This window comes from Adelges cooleyi, unplaced genomic scaffold, assembly GCF_023614345.1.
Source record: "Adelges cooleyi isolate 19-005CV unplaced genomic scaffold, UGA_ACOO_1.1 ACOO_flye_CR_arks_rails_tigmint_CR_PRNA_376, whole genome shotgun sequence".
In the NCBI taxonomy this organism is placed as follows: Eukaryota; Metazoa; Arthropoda; class Insecta; order Hemiptera; family Adelgidae; genus Adelges; species Adelges cooleyi.
In genome coordinates this window covers 4,569,421-4,589,458 of record NW_026096053.1, presented here as the reverse complement: position 1 = coordinate 4,589,458, position 20,038 = coordinate 4,569,421, and the positions used below count along the sequence as shown (strand labels likewise).

At 33.1% G+C, this 20,038-nt stretch overlaps 1 protein-coding gene across 5 annotated transcripts in view; it reads right to left on the bottom strand.

Moving 5' to 3' along the window:
• LOC126840517 (uncharacterized) overlaps nucleotides 1-20,038 on the bottom strand; it is a 44,858-nt gene continuing 24,820 nt past the window's right edge. The window contains exons 2-15 of one of the 5 annotated variants that reach the window (XM_050576320.1): nucleotides 18,685-18,741; nucleotides 9,372-9,646; nucleotides 7,980-8,219; nucleotides 7,614-7,847; nucleotides 6,467-6,819; nucleotides 5,606-5,771; nucleotides 5,168-5,428; nucleotides 4,529-4,720; nucleotides 4,082-4,416; nucleotides 3,136-3,350; nucleotides 2,841-3,057; nucleotides 2,491-2,778; nucleotides 491-605; nucleotides 1-350 (exon numbers count right to left, since the gene is read on the bottom strand). In XM_050576320.1, the coding sequence (XP_050432277.1) occupies nucleotides 204-350; nucleotides 491-605; nucleotides 2,491-2,778; nucleotides 2,841-3,057; nucleotides 3,136-3,350; nucleotides 4,082-4,416; nucleotides 4,529-4,720; nucleotides 5,168-5,428; nucleotides 5,606-5,771; nucleotides 6,467-6,819; nucleotides 7,614-7,847; nucleotides 7,980-8,219; nucleotides 9,372-9,608 (3,000 nt within the window). In that variant the 5' untranslated portion in view covers nucleotides 9,609-9,646; nucleotides 18,685-18,741 and the 3' untranslated portion in view covers nucleotides 1-203. Of the gene's footprint in view, nucleotides 351-490; nucleotides 647-703; nucleotides 783-2,490; nucleotides 2,779-2,840; nucleotides 3,058-3,135; nucleotides 3,351-4,081; nucleotides 4,417-4,528; nucleotides 4,721-5,167; nucleotides 5,429-5,605; nucleotides 5,772-6,466; nucleotides 6,820-7,613; nucleotides 7,848-7,979; nucleotides 8,220-9,371; nucleotides 9,647-18,684; nucleotides 18,742-20,038 lie in introns of those variants that run through there. The other 4 variants (XM_050576321.1, XR_007686066.1, XR_007686067.1 and 1 more) reach the window with 4 other exon arrangements.

Here is a 20,038-nt window from a genome sequence, read left to right as displayed (position 1 = left end):
GTCAGTTTGAATAATATATACCTATGACAACATTTATACTTGGATTAGCTACGATTCGATATTTTTTTATATATTATACTCTCAAACGTGTAACAATAATAATAATAATAGGGGAATAAAAGTAGGTATGTATTATTTAAAATATATAAAAATTGGCTAAATATATATATTTTTAAAATAACTCAATTAATAGTAATATTAATCTAAATCAATGGTTGAGCAACTTTGTTTTTATTTACTGGATTGAAAACAATTGGTTTGTACGTTATGTTTTTGTTTTTTATGAACGGTTGTAACGAGTTAATACCTGGTTTCGGTACTACTACTTCGCTGGTAACTTCATTGTATTTCTAAAAAATAACACATCATATTATAAACATATATTTATACTTTCACCTAACATCCCCAGTGCCCCCCGTATCCACCCTACCCCCTCGTGAACGCCCCCTTAATAATTGTTAAGAGTACAGTTGCAGAACTAAGTGTGTACCGTTGAACAGTTTATTTGCATTTCTTGGCCCTCGCTGTCTGTGAATGATTGTGCATGACCGAAATCAGGATCGACGTAACTGCTGTTTTCTTGATCAGAAGTTGGGCTAGTCGATCTAATTCGCAACACAAACAACAGGCTTTAGTGAAATCTGAACTAACGAAAAAAATCGTCAACAATTTAACGGTGCATGCATGACATTTTCCTACCAACCTTCTTTGGCACAGTGGCTTGAAAATGTGTTGACTAGAATTTACACTTAATTTTTTGAGGTCTGGACTCACGCTAAAACCTGTGTTAGATTTGTTATTTAAAGCGTATATTAATTATTATTATTATTATTGAAATGTACATATATTATATTTACACGTTTTAAAACTTTTTCCTATAGTAAGTCAAGAATAGTTATGTTGTTTATTGTTTGTTTTCAACGCACTTGTTTATATCCATCGCTCGTCCGGTTTGCGGTCGCATTCAGTAATACAAGTAGTTGTAAACAATAATGATTGTTGAGTGATTAATTAAAAAATAGTAATAAATGTCTTGTAGATAAGTCGTATTAAAAAAAATGCAGTTATAGTCGGTCGCCGGTATTATTGCAAGGCGCTCGTCTACGCGCGTCGTTTTTTTAATTTAAATTTGTTCAAGTTCGTTTAAGTATAGCAAACGGGTAAACTATTAAATGTCTTTTAAAAATAATTTTTGAAAACCCCACGACAGTAATGAATGTGTTATATTATAATGTACATATTGTAGTATGTAATAATTTATGTATAGGTAAGTAATTTGTTATCAAACCAAAGTCCATTAGCCTTTCAAACGATCAGTGTTATTTTACCAGTTGTTTAGTTTTAGTCGAATCGGTGCATGCGTTTTTTTGTCAGTTAGTTAATTATGTATATCATCTTCACCTTTCCCCGCTCGAATGGAATTGACCGACCATTCCATCTCTTTGATTTAACTTTCAACTTTGACGTCCAAACATCATAGCCCGTCTCACTAGTGCTGTCTATACGATTTGTCTTACAATTCAAACTACACCTTTATGTGTATCAACTCCCATGTTGCCTCTTTCCATCTCTTCTAATCACTCTTTTCCACGCGCTTTCAATGGCTTCACTGTCTAGTAACAGTGATTCCATACTTGAGGCGTCAAGTTTCAAAACCAGCTAAAAGACCAATTTTTTAAAACGGGGCTTTTTGTCTTTCCCAAATGGTCACACTATATTACATGGTTTGTAAAAATATTGAACATAAATCTAAGTTATAACTGATAATGGAAAAATTGTGGTTGGTTAATGGTTTCAAAACTAGCCATAATCAATGGCTATAATGGTCAGCTTAATAAATGTATGTTTAAAAACCACCTAATGTCAATATAAAAACCAGACATATGTGAAAAAGAAATTTAATTGTTAGTTTACAAAACCAGCCATGGGAGGAAATTGACAACAAAACCAGTTATATCAAAATGATAAAGCTATTTAGCTCTTGTAATAATATTTGGATAAAATAAATCTTTATACACAACGTGCATAGAGTCAAATCTTAACCTTATTTTCATCTTTTGTTGTTTATGAAAAATTTCAAAAATTGATTATGGTTGGTTTTGAAAGAGACGCATCATTTATCTACTCTATTTACCACTTGCGCTTTTCAAGCGTACCTCTGCCTAAAATATTCTCATTACTATAAACCTTAACTCCGAATACTATGTTTTAAACCGGTTAATTCTCAAATAATTAATATCCCGTTGCTTCTTTTCGCGGCTAACTGCTGCTTCGTGTATGTACCACTCCATCTAATCTCCATGGCAGAACTCCGAGTGTAAACTCACATTCATACACCTACCTCTTTTTAGACGCTTATCTTCCTGACATAAATCTAAATTTATTTGTCCGTTAGTTAGCTAGTTAGTTATTCTGTTGGATTTTTTTTTTTAACTAGTATCAAGCTTTAAACGTAGTAGGTATGTACACTTTGGACGCATGTGTGTTTACCTGCTTCGATGATTTGTACGCGATGTCGGTCTGGTGTTTGATACCGACACTTCGGAATCGGAACTGGCCAAAGAGTGCGGTAGGGCACCTTGGGCGAAGTCCTTCCGGTAGTTGGCCGACGTCGGGGTGGAAGGTCCTTTGTCGGCGGCGTGTTTCCGGGAGCTGTTTGGGGTCACGTAGACTTGTGTGCTCTTGGGCATCTGATACACTACTTTGGGGTGCACCGTGGTCGTCGTGGACTTTTTGATGGAGCTGTCCGAGTTGCTGCTGAAGTCGTGATCGGCAGTCCTGAAACGACGAACCGTTGGCTGATTTCAATTCGGACAAAACCCAAATTTGCGACGTCTTACCGCGAAGAGTTGAAGTCTTTGTAATCGCGCCTGGCTTCCCGGAATTCCGACAGGACCTGAGTGCCGGACGGCAGTGGTTGGGCCGGCTCCCGCTCGCCTTGGGTCAACGTGTACAGCCTCAGCTGTTGCCGGATATCCGCTTTTTCCCTTTCGCGTTTCTTTTGGAATTCTTCCTCGACACGCCGCATCGCTTCCATTTCGCTGAGTCGTTGACGTTCTGTGCCAATCGGTCGGCAACATGATTTTTAGTAATTTCAACATAGTAAGTTAAGGCAACAGCGGCAATTACAATTACCTTTGTATTCGGCTTCTTTGGACAATTTCTCGGCTATTTTCTTTCGTTCGATCTGCCTGATAGTGCTCTGGAACGCGAATTTCTTGCTAGCCGATTTCCTTTGTCTAGCTCTATCTTTGGCCGCAACGACACCATCCTCTCGTGTGTCCCTCGTTAAATCGTCGCAAGATTTAGTCACGTTGTTAATCCTCTCGGGCGAAATGTTCATTCCATCTCTGTAAAAAATAACACAAATCGAAAAAATAGTAAGAAACAAAAAATATTAATAGAAACTAAAAAAATTTAGAACCTTATTATTGGAAATTATGCGCGTTTTAGATTGATTTAAAATATTGACGCCTTACAGTTTTACAGTGAAATACTTACTAACCCTTGGTGGGATGGGAAAGGGCTCTGTGTATTGAAAATATATAAGACTACTATCGCAAGAAAATAATCAAGGATTAGTAATTAAAATGTAGTTCAAACTGTTTACTTACAAAAATTAAAATTCTGGGTCAGGATATGGATGGAAAATACGGATTTTTCGTATGTAGCCGAGTGTCAAATTTAGAAGTAATATCATATTATACATTGTAGCCAGTTTTTGTACTTGCTTTATAGCAGAAATAATTTTTCAGTAAGACAATTCGTAACTGGCGGTAGTACACAATTACGATGAGTGTATTGCGATGGTGTATAGAAAACGGAGTTTTCAGTTATTTTTCTTTTAATAACAGGTATATTAGCAGTTATTCACTGTAGCAGCCCCCCCCCTATTACCTAAATACCGGATTATAAGCATAAGTCATAACAAAACAGCTAAAACAAATAGAATTTTAAAACTTTACAAAAACTACTATAGAAAATTTGGACAGTTAACAACTGAGCTAGAGTTTACCCTAAATTGTTGGTAGTATCTTAAAAGTTAATATTCAAACACAAGACCACGGTTACTGTTTTGTACCTTGGATACAGGTAGTTCAACGATTTGTATTCCGGCAAGTACATAGCCCGTCGACCGGCGGCTAAGTACGAGAACTTGGGCAACGAAGACATGGTCAGCTCCTCCGGGACTGGTTCGCTGTCATCCTGGTCGTCGTCGACTTGGTTCCAGTTCTGTGACGGGAAATTCCCTACCAGACCGGACTTGTGTAGCGAATCCGGCACGCTCCGGCTCAACACCCAGTTTTCGTCCAAATGCGATTTGGTCTTTTCGATCGAAGCCTTACTGTTTCTGTTCAGTTTCGATTTGAAGTAGCTACTGGTCTTTGGCGGGTTCATAGGCGAGAAATCTTCACCCTTTTCACGCGGAAAGAAAAAAAAACAAACAAAAATTAAAGTAAATCTGCACAATGAACCGGTGGTTTTCGTAAACGTTTAAACCGCTGTAATTAAGTTACACCACACTAACCGTTTGGCCGTATCTCTTGTCGTGCAATGGGTTTTCTTCCCTGGGCAGGGACAAACAAAAACTAGGTCTGGCCACCGTACGGGATCTAGAAAACTGTGTGGCGTCTAATAAACTCTGCGGCGACACCGGTGCCGACTCCAGTCCACCGTCCGAACTGGTTTCCTCCAAGTCTTGTTGTGGAGTCCAAGCGACCTATAAAAAGACGGTAAACAATTTAAGTGCATTTTCGGATTCGACGTAGAGCCAAGTAGGTTTGAGAGTTTTACAATAACGAATTTTATAACACAGAATATATTATTGTATTTGCTTAGCTGCTATGTTTTATACATTTCAGGATCATATTGGACCCACTCGCATAAGCTTTTGGACCACTCGATAATAACGTGCAATGCACATACTTATAAAAAATGTACTTTCTAATCTTTTTGGGCTTGTCCCGTATGTACAAAATAAAAAAAACTCATCTTTAATTTTGGTTCATATGCAAGCAGTGCAACATGTGTCCTCTTAATATTTTAACAGTATTATGAAAATGTATGTATTGTTAAGAACACCCTATACACAGTATACACGGAGATTGTCAGAAATGTACCAAAATATTAAACGATACAAATACCTATTGGTTATAGGGTCTTATACCTGGGAATTGTGCGCCGAATGTGGACTGGCGTCGCCGGATATGCCGCTGTCGCCCGACTTGTCGCCGTTATGGTGAATCGGTTGATCGATGACATGTATCAAATCTTCTTCCCCGCCACTGTAATTCGGACTTGCCGGCGTTGGACTCTCCAGCGCGGTCAATAACCGCCATGCAGCTGTCGGGCTGAACCTAGGTATATCAAATTGTTTCCTGGGTAAGGTAGGCCGCAGCTGAAGTGATATGTCGCCGCCGCCGCCACTCTGCAAAGAAAACGATAACACATTACAGAGACTTCAGAGTTAGATAGAATATGATAGAAAATTTGGGAACAAATAAACGGAGTTTGTTTCGGATAAGATTGGAACATTAAACATGGAGCTTGTGCGATTTGTGGCCACGGAGAGAATTCGGCCGACTTAAAGAAACAGAAACGTTACCTCGTCCGTAGGATCACTACTGGTCAAACTGTCCGAAGGCGAATGGTTGGACTTGTTGTAGTTGTCAGCGAATCGGTCGACGTTCTCGGCCATCCTGTTGTCTGTTATGTCGTTGTTGAATTCATTCATACCGAAGTAAAAAGTCTTTGGTTTGGTATCTGGTATGCTAAAAAAAAAAAAAATGCCAATATTCAATTCGTTGCATAAACTAATGTTTATGGTCCGTACAAATATTTTATAACCATTCCCATACAGCCAAAAATTCATAATTAAACAAAATTGTTGCGACGATGTTTGAAAAATGTATTTGCAAAATATTGTTTAAATTTTTAATATTGGAAATATTTTCAAAACTTTTATACGTTTTGTAAATAACATTTTTTAAACAATGTTGACTTTTCGTGTCAAAACATTATTATAAAATAGTGGTAAAAACATACGTTTAATAATATTTTGAAAATATTAATTTATTTTTGCCGTTTGTGTTTTTTGGTCAGAAATTCAATGTCCTATAAATATTGTTTGAATATATTTCAATAATATTGTAAACAATATTTGTATGACATTACCGTTCTAGCCAAATATCACGATAAAACATTAATAAAGTTTTTAATTAGCTAATAAAATAAATATAATGAGAATAAAGTAATGAGATATAATTTTTTTTTCAACTGGTTGGGTATGTGGCGTTAAATATGATTCAATTTCTTAAAAAAAAACACATTTATAACTTAAGACATTGATATCGTACTAAAAGAAATTGTAAGCAAATTAAAAACACGATTTTAACTTTTTTTTTTTAATCAATTAATGCATTTGACCATTTGACTGAACTGTATTTAACACGGTTTTGATGCTCACTTGGACTTGGCTTTGTCATTTTTGTCACGATTTTTGGCTTCGTCGTTGGATCCAGTGGCCGACGACCCTTCGCCCGTGCACCGGACGCCGTTGTCCTCCACTTGTTCGGCCGCCGCCAGATTCGGTATGGACCTGGACAAACGTTTGGCTCGATCGGCCATCAATCGCTTTCTGTTCGATTGCACCGCCGCGGCGTTCTTGTCTTGCTGCTGGTGATGTCTGTCGCCAACGTCGGCCGTCGTCACTGGCCGGTCTTCCGACGTGGGGTTCGACGAACTCTCCGAAGCACGGCCGACGGGCGGATGACGGTACTCTCTTTCCCTTAGCCTCTCCGTCACTCTCTTCAACTCGGCCTGTCGACAACGGTAAGATATTTGTTTATTTAGGCCTTTGTTAGGGTAGATATGGCGGGTAGGAAGGAAAGAGAAGATTTAGCGTGTAAAAATATTAATAAGTTTAGTTTCAAATCTATATAGTCTACTGTGGAAGTTCCAAATGCATACAATTAGAATTGTGCAAATTCTTTGCTTTTACTCGAATAATAATTTGCTAACGTTAGATGATTATTTAGATAACGATTCATTCGAATGATGCACAACTCTGTGTATAGTTAAAGAGGTTAAAGAGGGGGGACGCTGACAATATTGAAAAATCACTTTGTTTTTATTTAATAACAAACAAATTAATTTTTGATTTATCACTGTACTTAGATAAAGTATATGTTTTCGAATAATGCATAACTTCGCTGGTAATGTATTTTCATAGCGGTAACTTCAAAAGACACTAAATCGACAAAAATAATTAGAAAATAAGTTATGAAACGTTGTTTTTGGTATTTGGCCACAATTAATGGTCACTAGATGTTTTTTTTAGCAATGAGTCTTGGAACGAAATCTAATATCAATATATTTGGAAAATAAATAGTAAAAATTCGCGTTTTTTAATAAAAAAAACCTTTGTACTTAGCATAAAAAACACGCGTTTTGAAAACAAATTAAAAAATCGGTTTCGCTAAAAAAATTAGGTTTGTTCCAACGAATTGGTTTCTTTAGATGCGAATGAAGGGTTTTATTTGCAACACTAAAAAGGCTATCATAATATATATTTATATACATTTTTCTCCTGTAGATCATACACGACGACTTACTTGGAACTGCGGAGAAGACATGCTACGGTGTAGATTGCCTGGCTGCGGTTTAGCTTTAACTATGTTTTCCGGATGTTTCATCGTCATCTCGTCGTCTTTGCTGAGTTTCCTTTTCGTCTCCGCTCGGGTCTTGAACAATCTCAATCTTGGCATACCATTATTTTGACTAGATCTACTATTTTCTCTGTGGTTTTCCCAGTGTTGGTACGAATCTGGTGAAGAACTGTCCATCTGCTAGAGAAAACGTTATTTGCTATTATTATCCCTACTTAACCGATCAGTTCTTAAGTGTGTCCTAGCTGATGCAAGTACCGACACATTTTGTGATGACCATTATTTTAATTTAAAAAAAAAAAAATCCCTCACCCCATTATGGTGTGACGGAGGTATTTGAGGCGCCCTGTACTTTTTCTTGGACCTAGACAGTCTTCCCTTGTTCTCTGCCTGTTGATGATGGTGATGGTGGTTGCTATAGCCGACCGGAGGGGGTTGTTGTTTGTTAAACGCATATCTCAAGTCCGGTTCGCTGTTGTACATGTTATACTCCATACGATCTCTCCTGTCTTCCCTCGGGAAGTGTCTTTGGCCTTGGTATCCGTGTTGAAACTGTAACAAAAAACTTTAGTTAATTATTCGTGTAGAAACCAAGAAAACATTAATACAGTTTTCTAGGCTGGAGTTGTATGTTTTTTAACGAGGCGTTTTATATAGGCAATCTCAGTACATCCGAGTATAGAATTATCACGGGGGAATATGTTACAAACCAATATTTTCAGGCAAAACACATGTAAAATATAATAAACGTATATTAGTGATGTCGTTAATGTATTATTGGGGGTAAAGTCCGTGAAACTAGAAAGGATTTATGAAAATGTTTATAAATGATAAACATATTATACAAAATAAGATGCTATAAAAAAACTCAAGGATAATATATTGGGATTGTCTATTGGTTTCTCGTAGATTTTTATTATTATTATATATTTTGATATACATTAATGTAATAATATTAATAACCCATGGTCGTTTTTCAGAATAACATCAGTAAATTTACATTGAAAACGAGAGGTTATATCAGCTAATATTTTATTTAACTATAACAAGCACCGAACACACGGGTAGCATATTAAAATATTTGTTTTGATATTCATAGGATTCATTTAGTCGACAACCATTTTCACTCTCAAGGATAAAATTTAATTCGTAACATTGAAATTATGTGATTTTTCAGGAACTATCAAAAGTAACATTGATTGTATTTAAATTAATATTTTGTATACAACTCATATATATGTTCTTTAAACTGTTTACAATATAGTTGATTGTAATCTAAAAGCTATATAAATAGTGTTATTTATTAAATATAGGCGAAGGACTATTATTGAAATTGAAATTAAATAGTTTAACTAAAAATGAGGAATGTGTGTCGTTTTTTAGAGGATTAAGTGGAATAAGTTGTTTTAAAAAAAAAAAAAAGAACAAAACGTCGAAAAGAGTTGCTATTTTTACAATTAATCGAGGGACTGAACTTGTTCCTTTTAAAAAGGAACTTTACCAACAGGTTAAATTCGAGTAGTTCTTGTTAATTTTTTCATTCTATTATTTGTTTTTTTTTTATACAAACGATTACTTAAAATTTGAATAAAACAATTATTCGAATTCTGTTCAGCTCTGCCTATCAGAGAAACGCCCATATCTTGTGTTTAGCCTCGCTTATACTAATTTAACATTATATCATTAACAGTGCCGCAAACTGACCTCTTCGTGGTGCACATAGTCGAACGGTCTTTTGACACTGATGGTGCCGCCGTTATGCAAGACCGTCCCATTGTCTGTGGGCCGCAACCGCTGACCGGGAGGAGGCTGGGGAAGAACTTTGGCTCCGGTCGGTTTAAAATACTGCGACCTGGGAAACGAGTAAGCCCACGAATGCGGCGGTATCACCTGAGTGTCGCTGGTGGCATACGGGATCCCGTGGCTGTTCGAGTTACCCATCGTTCATCGATCGTCGAGGGTTTTTAAGCGTTGGTCATCTGTAAAACAAAGAAAAACAAATATATTCCAAACGAATATTAGGTGCATTGATTTTTATAAGAACAAAAAAAAAAAGTGTTCTTTTAGGGACACCTGTACACCTGCGAATTTTCGTTCGAAAACATCTCATTCAACTTCAAACGTATCTACTGTTCCGTATTAAGTTTTGAAAAAATATTTCAATTTATTAGTTGTAAGTTGTTAATCGTTATTTAATTAAATTTACCAAGCTCTGACGACATTATCCTACACCGTATGTAGCATAGTATTTTTTTGAAATATTAATTTAACTTTATTAATCAATCATTTCCATCTATTTACAATTACAAAAATATTGAAACACTGTATCAAAAAAAGAAAAAAAAATGCTCAATCGCGAGGCGTGTACAATTGTTGTTGTCTAAGTGATGCCGAATTATAAGATTCTATAATAACCCCGTTTAAAGAAAAATAGGACAGGTTCGTAAATGATTATTAATAATGAAAAAACTATTGTGAAAAAAGTCGGTAACAGACGTTACAACAGACAAAGTAATTACCCACAAAGACGAGTCATTACCGTACTAATAATACCCTAAACTTTTATTTTGCCATACAAATTGTTAAAATACAGATTCGCTAAATAAATCGAAAAACATGATAAGTGTCTTCATTAAATAATTATTTCTTAAGACAAAATAAAGTAAAATTTTGATCACCTATTGTATACTGGCTTACATCATACATATACGAGTCAAAACGCCAATTACGAACAAACGTTGGGAGCGAACCACCATCGGATATTTTTGAAAATTACACCTGAATGTCTGTTACGATGAAAAGAATGTTCTCAAACTTTTTTTCGATTATTTTGGCCATGATCGTAAGAAGTATTTTTGGTTTTACCTTGACACTTCTTTTTTTATAATTTTTTTTATAGAATCTTTAAAAAAATGGCCGTCAAAAAAGTTTATTAATATTCAGTTTCTTATGCAAAATAATGTCAGCTCTCTGAAAAAAATATTTATTTTTTTTCGCGAACAGAAAGTCATCAAAATTGAGTTTATAACTTAAAAAGTGTGTTTTTGTCGTGTAAAATGTTGAGAATTTTTCTAATATTTTTTTTTTTAGAAACATGAGGAAATTTTACATAAAATGTGTAAAAATTCATAGAAAAGTTTATAAAACAGACAGAAAACTTGACCACAGTATTCAAAATAGTTGAAATAATTATAATTTATTATTTTTATATTATGCAAATAAGAAGATAATTTTCCGTTTTTCGACTTTCCCATGCATTTTTACCAAGTTTTTGTTTTTCTAAGCGTATTATGCGTTTTGACCCATTTATAATATATATATATATATACGTATATATTTAGGACTGTGATGGATAGTATCCATACAAAATGCCATTGTAATAGTGTCGTCGGCTAATTAATAGTTAATTGTTTTAATATGATTTAGTCTCGATGCACATTGAAAGTATATTATAACGAGAGTGCATGCCATAGAGACTTTAATGCCAGCGAGCCCGGCTGTATCGTACCTATATCTACTGCTCTGGTCTCGACACACATATTACTGTGTATTATTATTATTTGTATTATTGTGATTCTTATTTCGGCGCTAAGACACGTGACCACAACATACCTACCTATATAGTGTGTTATTTCGGAAGAACCTGTGCTAGTGTTCCGTTACCGGGTCGAAACTGTCGGTGCCGCTGCCATACTCGGACACCGTTATGACTGAGAGACTGCGTTTTTTTACACGACCGCACTCGCACTACTATGCTCTCATCGTCTTGGCAACAACTCTTTACACACACACATACAGGCCGGAGACGGAAATAAACACTCAGTGTTGGCTGCATAAGATTCGCAAACCCTTTTTTATATGTATTATTAGAATATTGTCAAAGCGCTTTGCACCGTCTCCCACACCGGACAGACAGAAAATTACTAAAAATATAGATTTAAAAAATAGTGTGAGTAAATATGGTTCGATAAGTTATTTAATACTTACAAATAAATTATCAAGTGAAGTTGACATTATTCGGATAATTTTTTTTTTCAGAATATTTATTTAACGATTATTTTTGTCAAATTATTTGTTATTCATTATTCGTCAACACTAGTATTATACATATTATGGATATTATTTTCGTTTCTTTTATTTATTATTAATTGTTTGAATGACCAAAAAATGATAAAATATACAATGTTTGATGTACCTATGTGAGATTAAGAAAAGCATTTTAGATTATTATATTATTTTTTATAAATTGAAAATTACCTGAGATTTTGTTTTTTATATAAAATATAATAAATAAACTAATTATCTTTTATTTATTAGCGAGTAACAATTGTAATTTCTCGCGCATAACATATTGTTATCTATTATTGGTCAAGTTTTTCAATTATTATTTAATATCTTATTAAAAATTGTACTCAACTCTGTTCGTCAGTAATAAACTATAAGAATATACCACTTGGCGACAACAAGGCGAATGGAATAATATTGTGGAAACGCTTGTACCGTAGTTGTAATATAAAAAAATGAAAGAGTGAAAAAATAATATGACGATACTAGAGTCATAAAATAAAAATTAAAAGTGAACACAACACAACAAACGTACGATGGCCGGTGACCCTTGTATCCGATTTGTCGACGCGTTTTGTAATTGGAAAGTTATAGCATCTTCTAAATCGAAATTCCGCATAGTTGCCTACGGTTCAGATGTTCAACTTGTAAGTACCCACACTAGCGTGTTTAAGTTCCACACGGGCTCCTCGGTAACTTAACGGGCGCAATGAAAACCTATATTGGAAAATCAGAGTTTGTCCTCTGCGTTACCGAGGGGGAAATCCTGGGAAAATCGTTCGGTCAAATATAGGCCCGAAATAGCATTGTACTATTCTCGACAATTGCGTTGCCATTTATGGATAAACCGCACTACCGGTGTAAGGAACATTGCTGTGCCTAATCGTTTCCGTAATCCGGACAGTGTCGAGTGATGGGTTCCGTCGGACCAACCAGTGTCACTTAAAACTGTTTTCCTGTGGTAAAAATAATAGAGAATAAATTTGAGCGGTTATTATTTTTCCGGAACGTGGAAAATATTTTGCACGTTGTCACAGATGGCGGCACACGGCCAAACAGACGTCCTCTGCTGCCATGACCGCATAACGCGTAAAGAAGAAGAAAAAAAAAATACTGTAGACGAAAAATATTTAGCACAACACAATAAAGCCTCGGCCGGTCATGACAATGTGGGATCTGTCGGTCGCAAAATATTAGTATTTTTTTCCAACCTACGGTTATTCAACAGACTGGAAAGTTCCGACGTTAATACCTTCTATACTTACAAGAAATAACTGTGCATAGTCTGCGAAACGTCTCCATAATCGGTGGCAATAAAAAAATAGGGTGCCTCTAAATGTATAAATCTGTTAATAAGATATGCGGTTTTGCGACAATGTCGGGCTCGTGTAAGTTATGTACTTGGCCATACCTATCTTGGTTTGCGAAACGACCCGACCGGTATCGAGGATGACGATTTCATCATTTAACTATAGGACCAGTGTGCGCGATAAACCGATTGTCCAACCGAGTTTGTAATGGTAAACGTCATAAAATACTATTCTACTGGGACGACTCGTGTACAGAAGAAAAAAGGCGTGGAAAATGTCAAAAGATCTATTTCCTTTTCATATTATAAAATCGACGCGGGTCAACGAAAACAAGTGGTGCAACCAGAATAATCTCTACCGGGTGATTTTTTTAACGCTCTACACACTAATTTACTTACTCTTAAAATAATTGCAATTTTGTAGTGTTTCTTTTTGAAAATATTTGTATTTATGTTGTAATACAATATTAGACAATATTCAATTTTTTATGTTATTTAGAACTTATTTGCTAGAGCTTTACTTTTGAAACGTAAATGGTAATATATCTATCTATTTAATTGAATTTTTAAATAAAAAATCATTTTCTGAACATTTTGACTGGTCGATAATCAGTTTTAAATATTTATATTTAAAGTTATTAAAACTTTAAAATTTAGGACGGGAAGAAGTTGAGAATAATTTTTTGCGCGCATTTCTTAACCGTACTCCACCTCCCGTCCGAAATTTAAAAATTAAATAACTTCAAAGCTATTTATTCAAGACTGGTTATCGAGCAGTCCAATTTTTTCAGTAAATTATTCTTAATTTAAAAACATGTATATGTTACCATTAAAGATTAAAACGTTGATAAAGTTCTTGTAAATGATAAGAGAGATAAAAATTAGAATATTGTCTAATATTGTAGTATAGCATAAACAAAAATGTTTTCAAAAAGAAAAACTACACAGTATCAATTATTTTAATAGAAAACTGGCATAGGGCGTTAAAAGAATCATCAGGTATATTTTCACTTTTGTTTTAGACTAAGCTTTCAGTTGGATTTTGCAAAATTCACGTTCGTTATTTTAATGTGGATTATTTTTTTACGTTTAGTAAAAAATAATAACAGTAATTATTTTCATTACCTAGCAACTTTGTGTCTCATTTTGGGATAAGAGCTGATCATTTTGACGGCTTGGGTATAGAATTTAATTTTTTTTTTTTATTTAACAAATCAATGATTTCTCCACGGACTATCTCCATGGTCACAAGTAACATATATACATATATATATATATATATATATATTCCACCTGGTAATTCAGCCATATGACTCATGTGACCAACTTTCGTACGAACCTACACGCTGATTTATGGTCATAAAAATGATAAACTGGTTGTTCATTTTTCTCCAGTGTATCACTTAACGCGGTTCGTATAGGCGTTTTTTTTACAATGTTGTGGTGTTTTATTTTTTAACTCGCGAATACTTAAACCGGCGTACGTAATTTGCGCCACGTCCAAAACCTGTCTTGGAATAATCTGTCTCACCATCGTAATTGAGTGAAATTTAAACGAAACAATTAATTAATAGCTAACGTCTAATTTGACGAATAGTGTTGGCATTAAAGCATTAAAATAACTTTTTATTCATTACATATGTAACTTAATAAATCAAATAGATATAAATCAAATTAGCTTATTTATTTAGAAATTGTTTCTATTATTATTAATAGACACTAAAATGAATAATACATATAAAATAAAATATATTAAATATAATAAAATATGCATTGATAACAGTTAAACTTAATGATTAAATAGAACATAATTTTGTATTAATTGCTTGAACTAGATAAAAAATTATTTGAATAATTCTCAATCTGCTCAAGATGCATACATCATCTACCAGACACTGAAGTTTGGTTACCGATTTTAAAAATGTATGCGCACACACATAGTGTGGGTATGACCTAAGTATGCATTAGAGAATAGTTTGGAATTAGGGTGGACAATAAAAATTAGATATCATATATTATAATTTTTTCAAAATTTTACACAGATACAGACCTCAAAAGACAAAAATTTTGAAAATACTGATAGGGATAAATAATAGGGTTGTGTTATGTGTTAACAGTATTTGAATAATGATACTAACACAAAACCTATTTTAGACACACGAAGCTTTCATTAAACTAAAACGTTTACAATAGGTTTGTTATACAAGTTTCCATCAATATTTGAAAAATTGAAAGAATATATTTAAAAAGCATATGGACATCTTTTATGCGAACATTGAAAATATAAGTGTTTGTTCATTAATCGATTATTATTTTTATATTTTTAAGAGAAAATGATTTATTCTTTATAAAATTAGTAATTGTTTGAATCCTATATTTTATTTATTATTTTTTTTAGTTCAGTAAACTCACTTCAACTATTTATAAGTTTTTTGAAATAAAACCGTTGTTGTTTTGCATGTTTACATTTGATTGTCTTGGGAAATATTTTCTGACATCGCTTGTACGGTATGATGGCATAACGGCATAGCCAATATAAAATCAATTCGACAGATGAGCGTATCTCGTGACCTACGAAGAAGAATAGTGTTTAAGTAGCCGAATATTCTGCCGAGAGAAAGTGTATAATCGACACACCTCGTGACAGCTAATTGCGTTAAGTCAAACCGCATAATATAATATTATTGATCAACGGACAAAATGAAATATCCGAAGGTCGATGGCCCATCCGAATGATACATATTTTTTTTTTTTTGGTTAAACGGTTCTCTATGTGTACTTGGTATACACACAACCGCGCCGTAAACAATATTACGACGGTAATAAATTTGTGAAACGGGTGTGGGCGATTTCACTGTGTCGTACGTACCCTTAGGGATTTGCTTAATAAGGTGTGTGCTGAGGTGCAGAGCTTTGGGACGACACAGGAGTTATGATGGCGAGGAATGCGTTTGTCTTATTGCCCAAGGTAACGAAAGCCAAAACAAATGGAAATCGAGATAGCCTCGAGGTGACCGTTACTTACTCGGTGTTACTTCACCCGGCGAGGAGAAATTATTATTATCGATGCGGACGCCTCGGGCTCTTATTATTTTAAATAGTCTCGAGGGCCATACATAACTGCAAACAAAAGTGAAAACCCGCACAGGTCTTATCAACCCCTTTCTCCGGCAATCGCGTAGGTACAACGGTATTCTTTTTTTTTCATACCACCTGCTGCGGTCGTACTGCTGTCATAATGATACAAATAATAATAATATACAATAATATTATGCACAACGCGTTCGGCCGTCTTTAAGTTGTTGGTAATTTTTTCCCATAGCTGTATTCGATTTGTTATCGTTCGGAGTGCAAAGAAAATTTACAAACACAAACATTTCATGCACGTAGATTGATGTGAGGCAAGTGCAACTGGAAAATTTTTCAAAGAAATATGCCTCTATTTTGTTGTAGTTGAAATCGTTCGATTAAAATGACAGAATAGACAATTATTATTCGTTATTATCTATTATTTATTCGATTTGATTTATTTGAAGAATTTAATAATATTTTTGTGCACGGATATTAAATAAATATAAAAATAAGTTTGGTTAACGATTAATAATTTCAAATAAAAAAATGTTTTATTTTTTTAATATTATTTCAATCGCTTTTTGTTAAAAGGGCATATGTTACATTTTTCGTTAAATGTTTTTCAACTTTCAACTAGTTTAAACTTGAATTAAATATTTGTACAGTATCGAAATTTGGTATAAATGTCGAGTACCATGCACGTCATAATGCACATAAAAAAAATTATTTACAAAGTTACCACATTTTGAAAGTTATGCAGTTTTTTATCACTTCCCAAAAGTTCACCTATTGAAACATGTGCCCTTTTAACAAAAAGTGATTCAGTTATGTCTTTTGATAAATTTGAAACTATCAAATTCACACTTTAACTATAAATAATAATTATATTAATTTGAAGAGTTTTGGATAAGACTTTTGGTCGGAAATGATTTTCAAAAACATATTATACTGTAAGAAATAAATAATAAGAACATGAATTAATATTAGTCAATTAGGCTCTTTTGTTTTATCGGTTATCCATTACTTCCTACTATTCAAACAAATCGTGCACCTTTTTTGTCTACACAAACAATAGCATAATTAATAGTTTATTGTTTAAGCTAAATCATGAACTCTTCTAACGGATCATCGTGTTTTTCGTTATTAATTATTTTTTATATTATGTTATCAACTAGAGAGTATCAGACCGGCTTCACAATTGTGAAAGCCTCAAAGCTATAAAGTCATGATCTATTTAGTGTTAATAAAACAAGCATTTCGGTTTTGAAGTCCTTTCCGTAAACTACTTTTCCCTTAAAATCGTATTTTAGTTTTATTCGTTTAAACGGGTTTGTTTTATATTTCGATGCAATTCTCGTTGCAATTATTGCTAAACTGGATTTATAGTTCTATTAAAAAAAAAGCTTAACTACCCGCGTTTTGCAATTTTCGAATATTAAACTATATTAATTTGCATATTTCTTCGACTTTATCTAACATGAGAATATTTATCTATAATTAGTAAATAAACTATCTTTTATTAATTGATCTGTAAGATTTTATAAATAATAATAATAATAAATGAATAATATTATTCACGAATAAAAAATTGTCTATTATTCAACGAATTATGTATTGTTAACATGTTTCTCGATTCTGGTTACAAGACGTATTTACATGATATAACTTAGTGAAGTTTTTACGTTACATCTGTTTTGTTCGGTAAACATCTTGTCGCATAAAATAAACATAAAAATAGATGCTTAACGTCACAAACAAACACACTTCTTGTATAATCTGTTTTTGTGTGTGACGTTATTATTATTATTATGCGCAATACTTACATAATAATAGTTTATAAATAGTTTTAATAAAAAAAAAAAATTATTTTTAAAAAATACCAGCGTTTATGGAGGAATATTATAAACCCGTATAGGTGAATATATAACAATAATATATCTTGTTACAAAATTTGATACTACCCGTTTATTGTGTTGGAACCCTCATGTTGTTACATAACGTCTATGGAAATAAACTTTATTCCAAAATGATTACCTAATTCTTCGGCTGATTAAAATATAACTATGTCCCAACGAGCCACGAGGTGATCTCAAAATGAAATCAGGAATTTTTGGAAACCATAAATTAAAAGATAACATGCAGTTGAATTTTTTTAAATAAGGTAATATTTTCTTTAAATGTAATGTTTTCTTGTTTACACAAAGTATTTTTAAATAGTAAACAAAAACATGTTTATATTCAGAAACAAGTTTTTACTATTTTTTTGTTATATTTCACGGTCGGTTTTATTTAAATAGTTAATATACCAATCAAAATACACTTTTAGTTTTTATAGTACTGTTTACTTGGCCTATACACATAATATGCTAATTGTAAATATTATTAGATGTTAACAGTAATTTACCTACTTATAGTAAAAAGTATTTGGACACAATATCGAACCTCTCGTCGATCGAAACAACAGTAAGAAAATAAAAAGTACAGAAAACGGTCAATATACCGTTTGATTGGTAAAACATGTGTGCTTGTTTGTCTACTATGTATGTTTCATCCATATTTGGTCGCACTTACCGTGATGTTCTGTCTCATGGCTTTATTGATTTCTGTTTATGTGTCCTGTGGTTTGTTCTGAAATCAAAAAAAAAAAACAAAAGTTAAATATTGATTATATTAATTAATTAACGTCCTGTCAAAAAAAAAGTATTATTCCTTTATTAATAAAAATAAAAAAAAACCAACAACAATGCGTTTCTGCATCAGACATGTTGCACTTTCTCTTCGATTCTATATGAAGCCGATCATAAATACAGATGACACAGTATAAAAAAAAATCTTGTTGTAGGTAAACGACCGCACTCGAATCGATTAGCCTACATATTTTGTATAATATCTGCTGCGAAATGTTGTCAAAAGAGATAATACTAAAAAAAATATTGTTTAATAACAAGTTTAAACGATTGAAAGTGTTGTGAAACTTAATCAACGTATGTGTTATTATAATATATGATATGTTTTCTAAGATACAAAATATGTAGTCACAAAGTTAATGAAATTCCATTCAAACGAGTTGGATCATTACTTTTCACTAATTATATAAATATTTTAAATGAACAAAAATAAAAACCGATTATTCGATTATTTTACAGTTGGTTAAGAAAGTTAAAGGTTGCATAAGTTGACAAAAATTTAGAGGAGGGGAAGAGGTAATCATTTTAGTAGGTGTCCAGTTAGTATTTGACAGAACTTTTTGAAAAAGTTTCATAGCTGTTTTTGGAGTCCCGATTTTAGTTTACTAAAAAAAACTACCAATGATTAAAAGCCGAACCGAATAAGATGCATACTTCTGTAATGTTTGTTTTTTAAACCACTTAATTGTGGGTACTGTAAATGTGATTCCGATTTCCGACCTACTTAAAGTACTGTAAACTGTAAACTAGTAAAAAATGGTGAATTTTAGTTTCAAAATAAAATACTCTTTTAACGTGATCGAAGCCAAAAAATGAGAGAAAATAAAACATTTGTACATACTACACAATGTGTATTTCATATGGTTTATTGTAAAAATATAGGTACTATAAAAACAAAAAACCTATTGCTAATTATTAGAAATTATTATTTTCTCGCTTTTAAAACGCGAATTATAAACATTTAAAAAAAAAAATTCAGGATATTCTTTGTTAATTGATAATAATATTGTGCTCTTTGTTGTGCCATTGTTTCATCTCGGCAAACAATACACAACGTCTGTACATAATATTCACTTTCATTCATCTAATGAATTGGGCGGTTCCATGTTCATGTGTATAGAACAAATACATATTTTACAGTTTCATTCAAGTCCATACAGCAAAAAAACTATTAATGTTTCCAACAAGTTAGTTGACATTTTTTAATTAATTTTGGCAACGGATGTTTGAAAATTTGT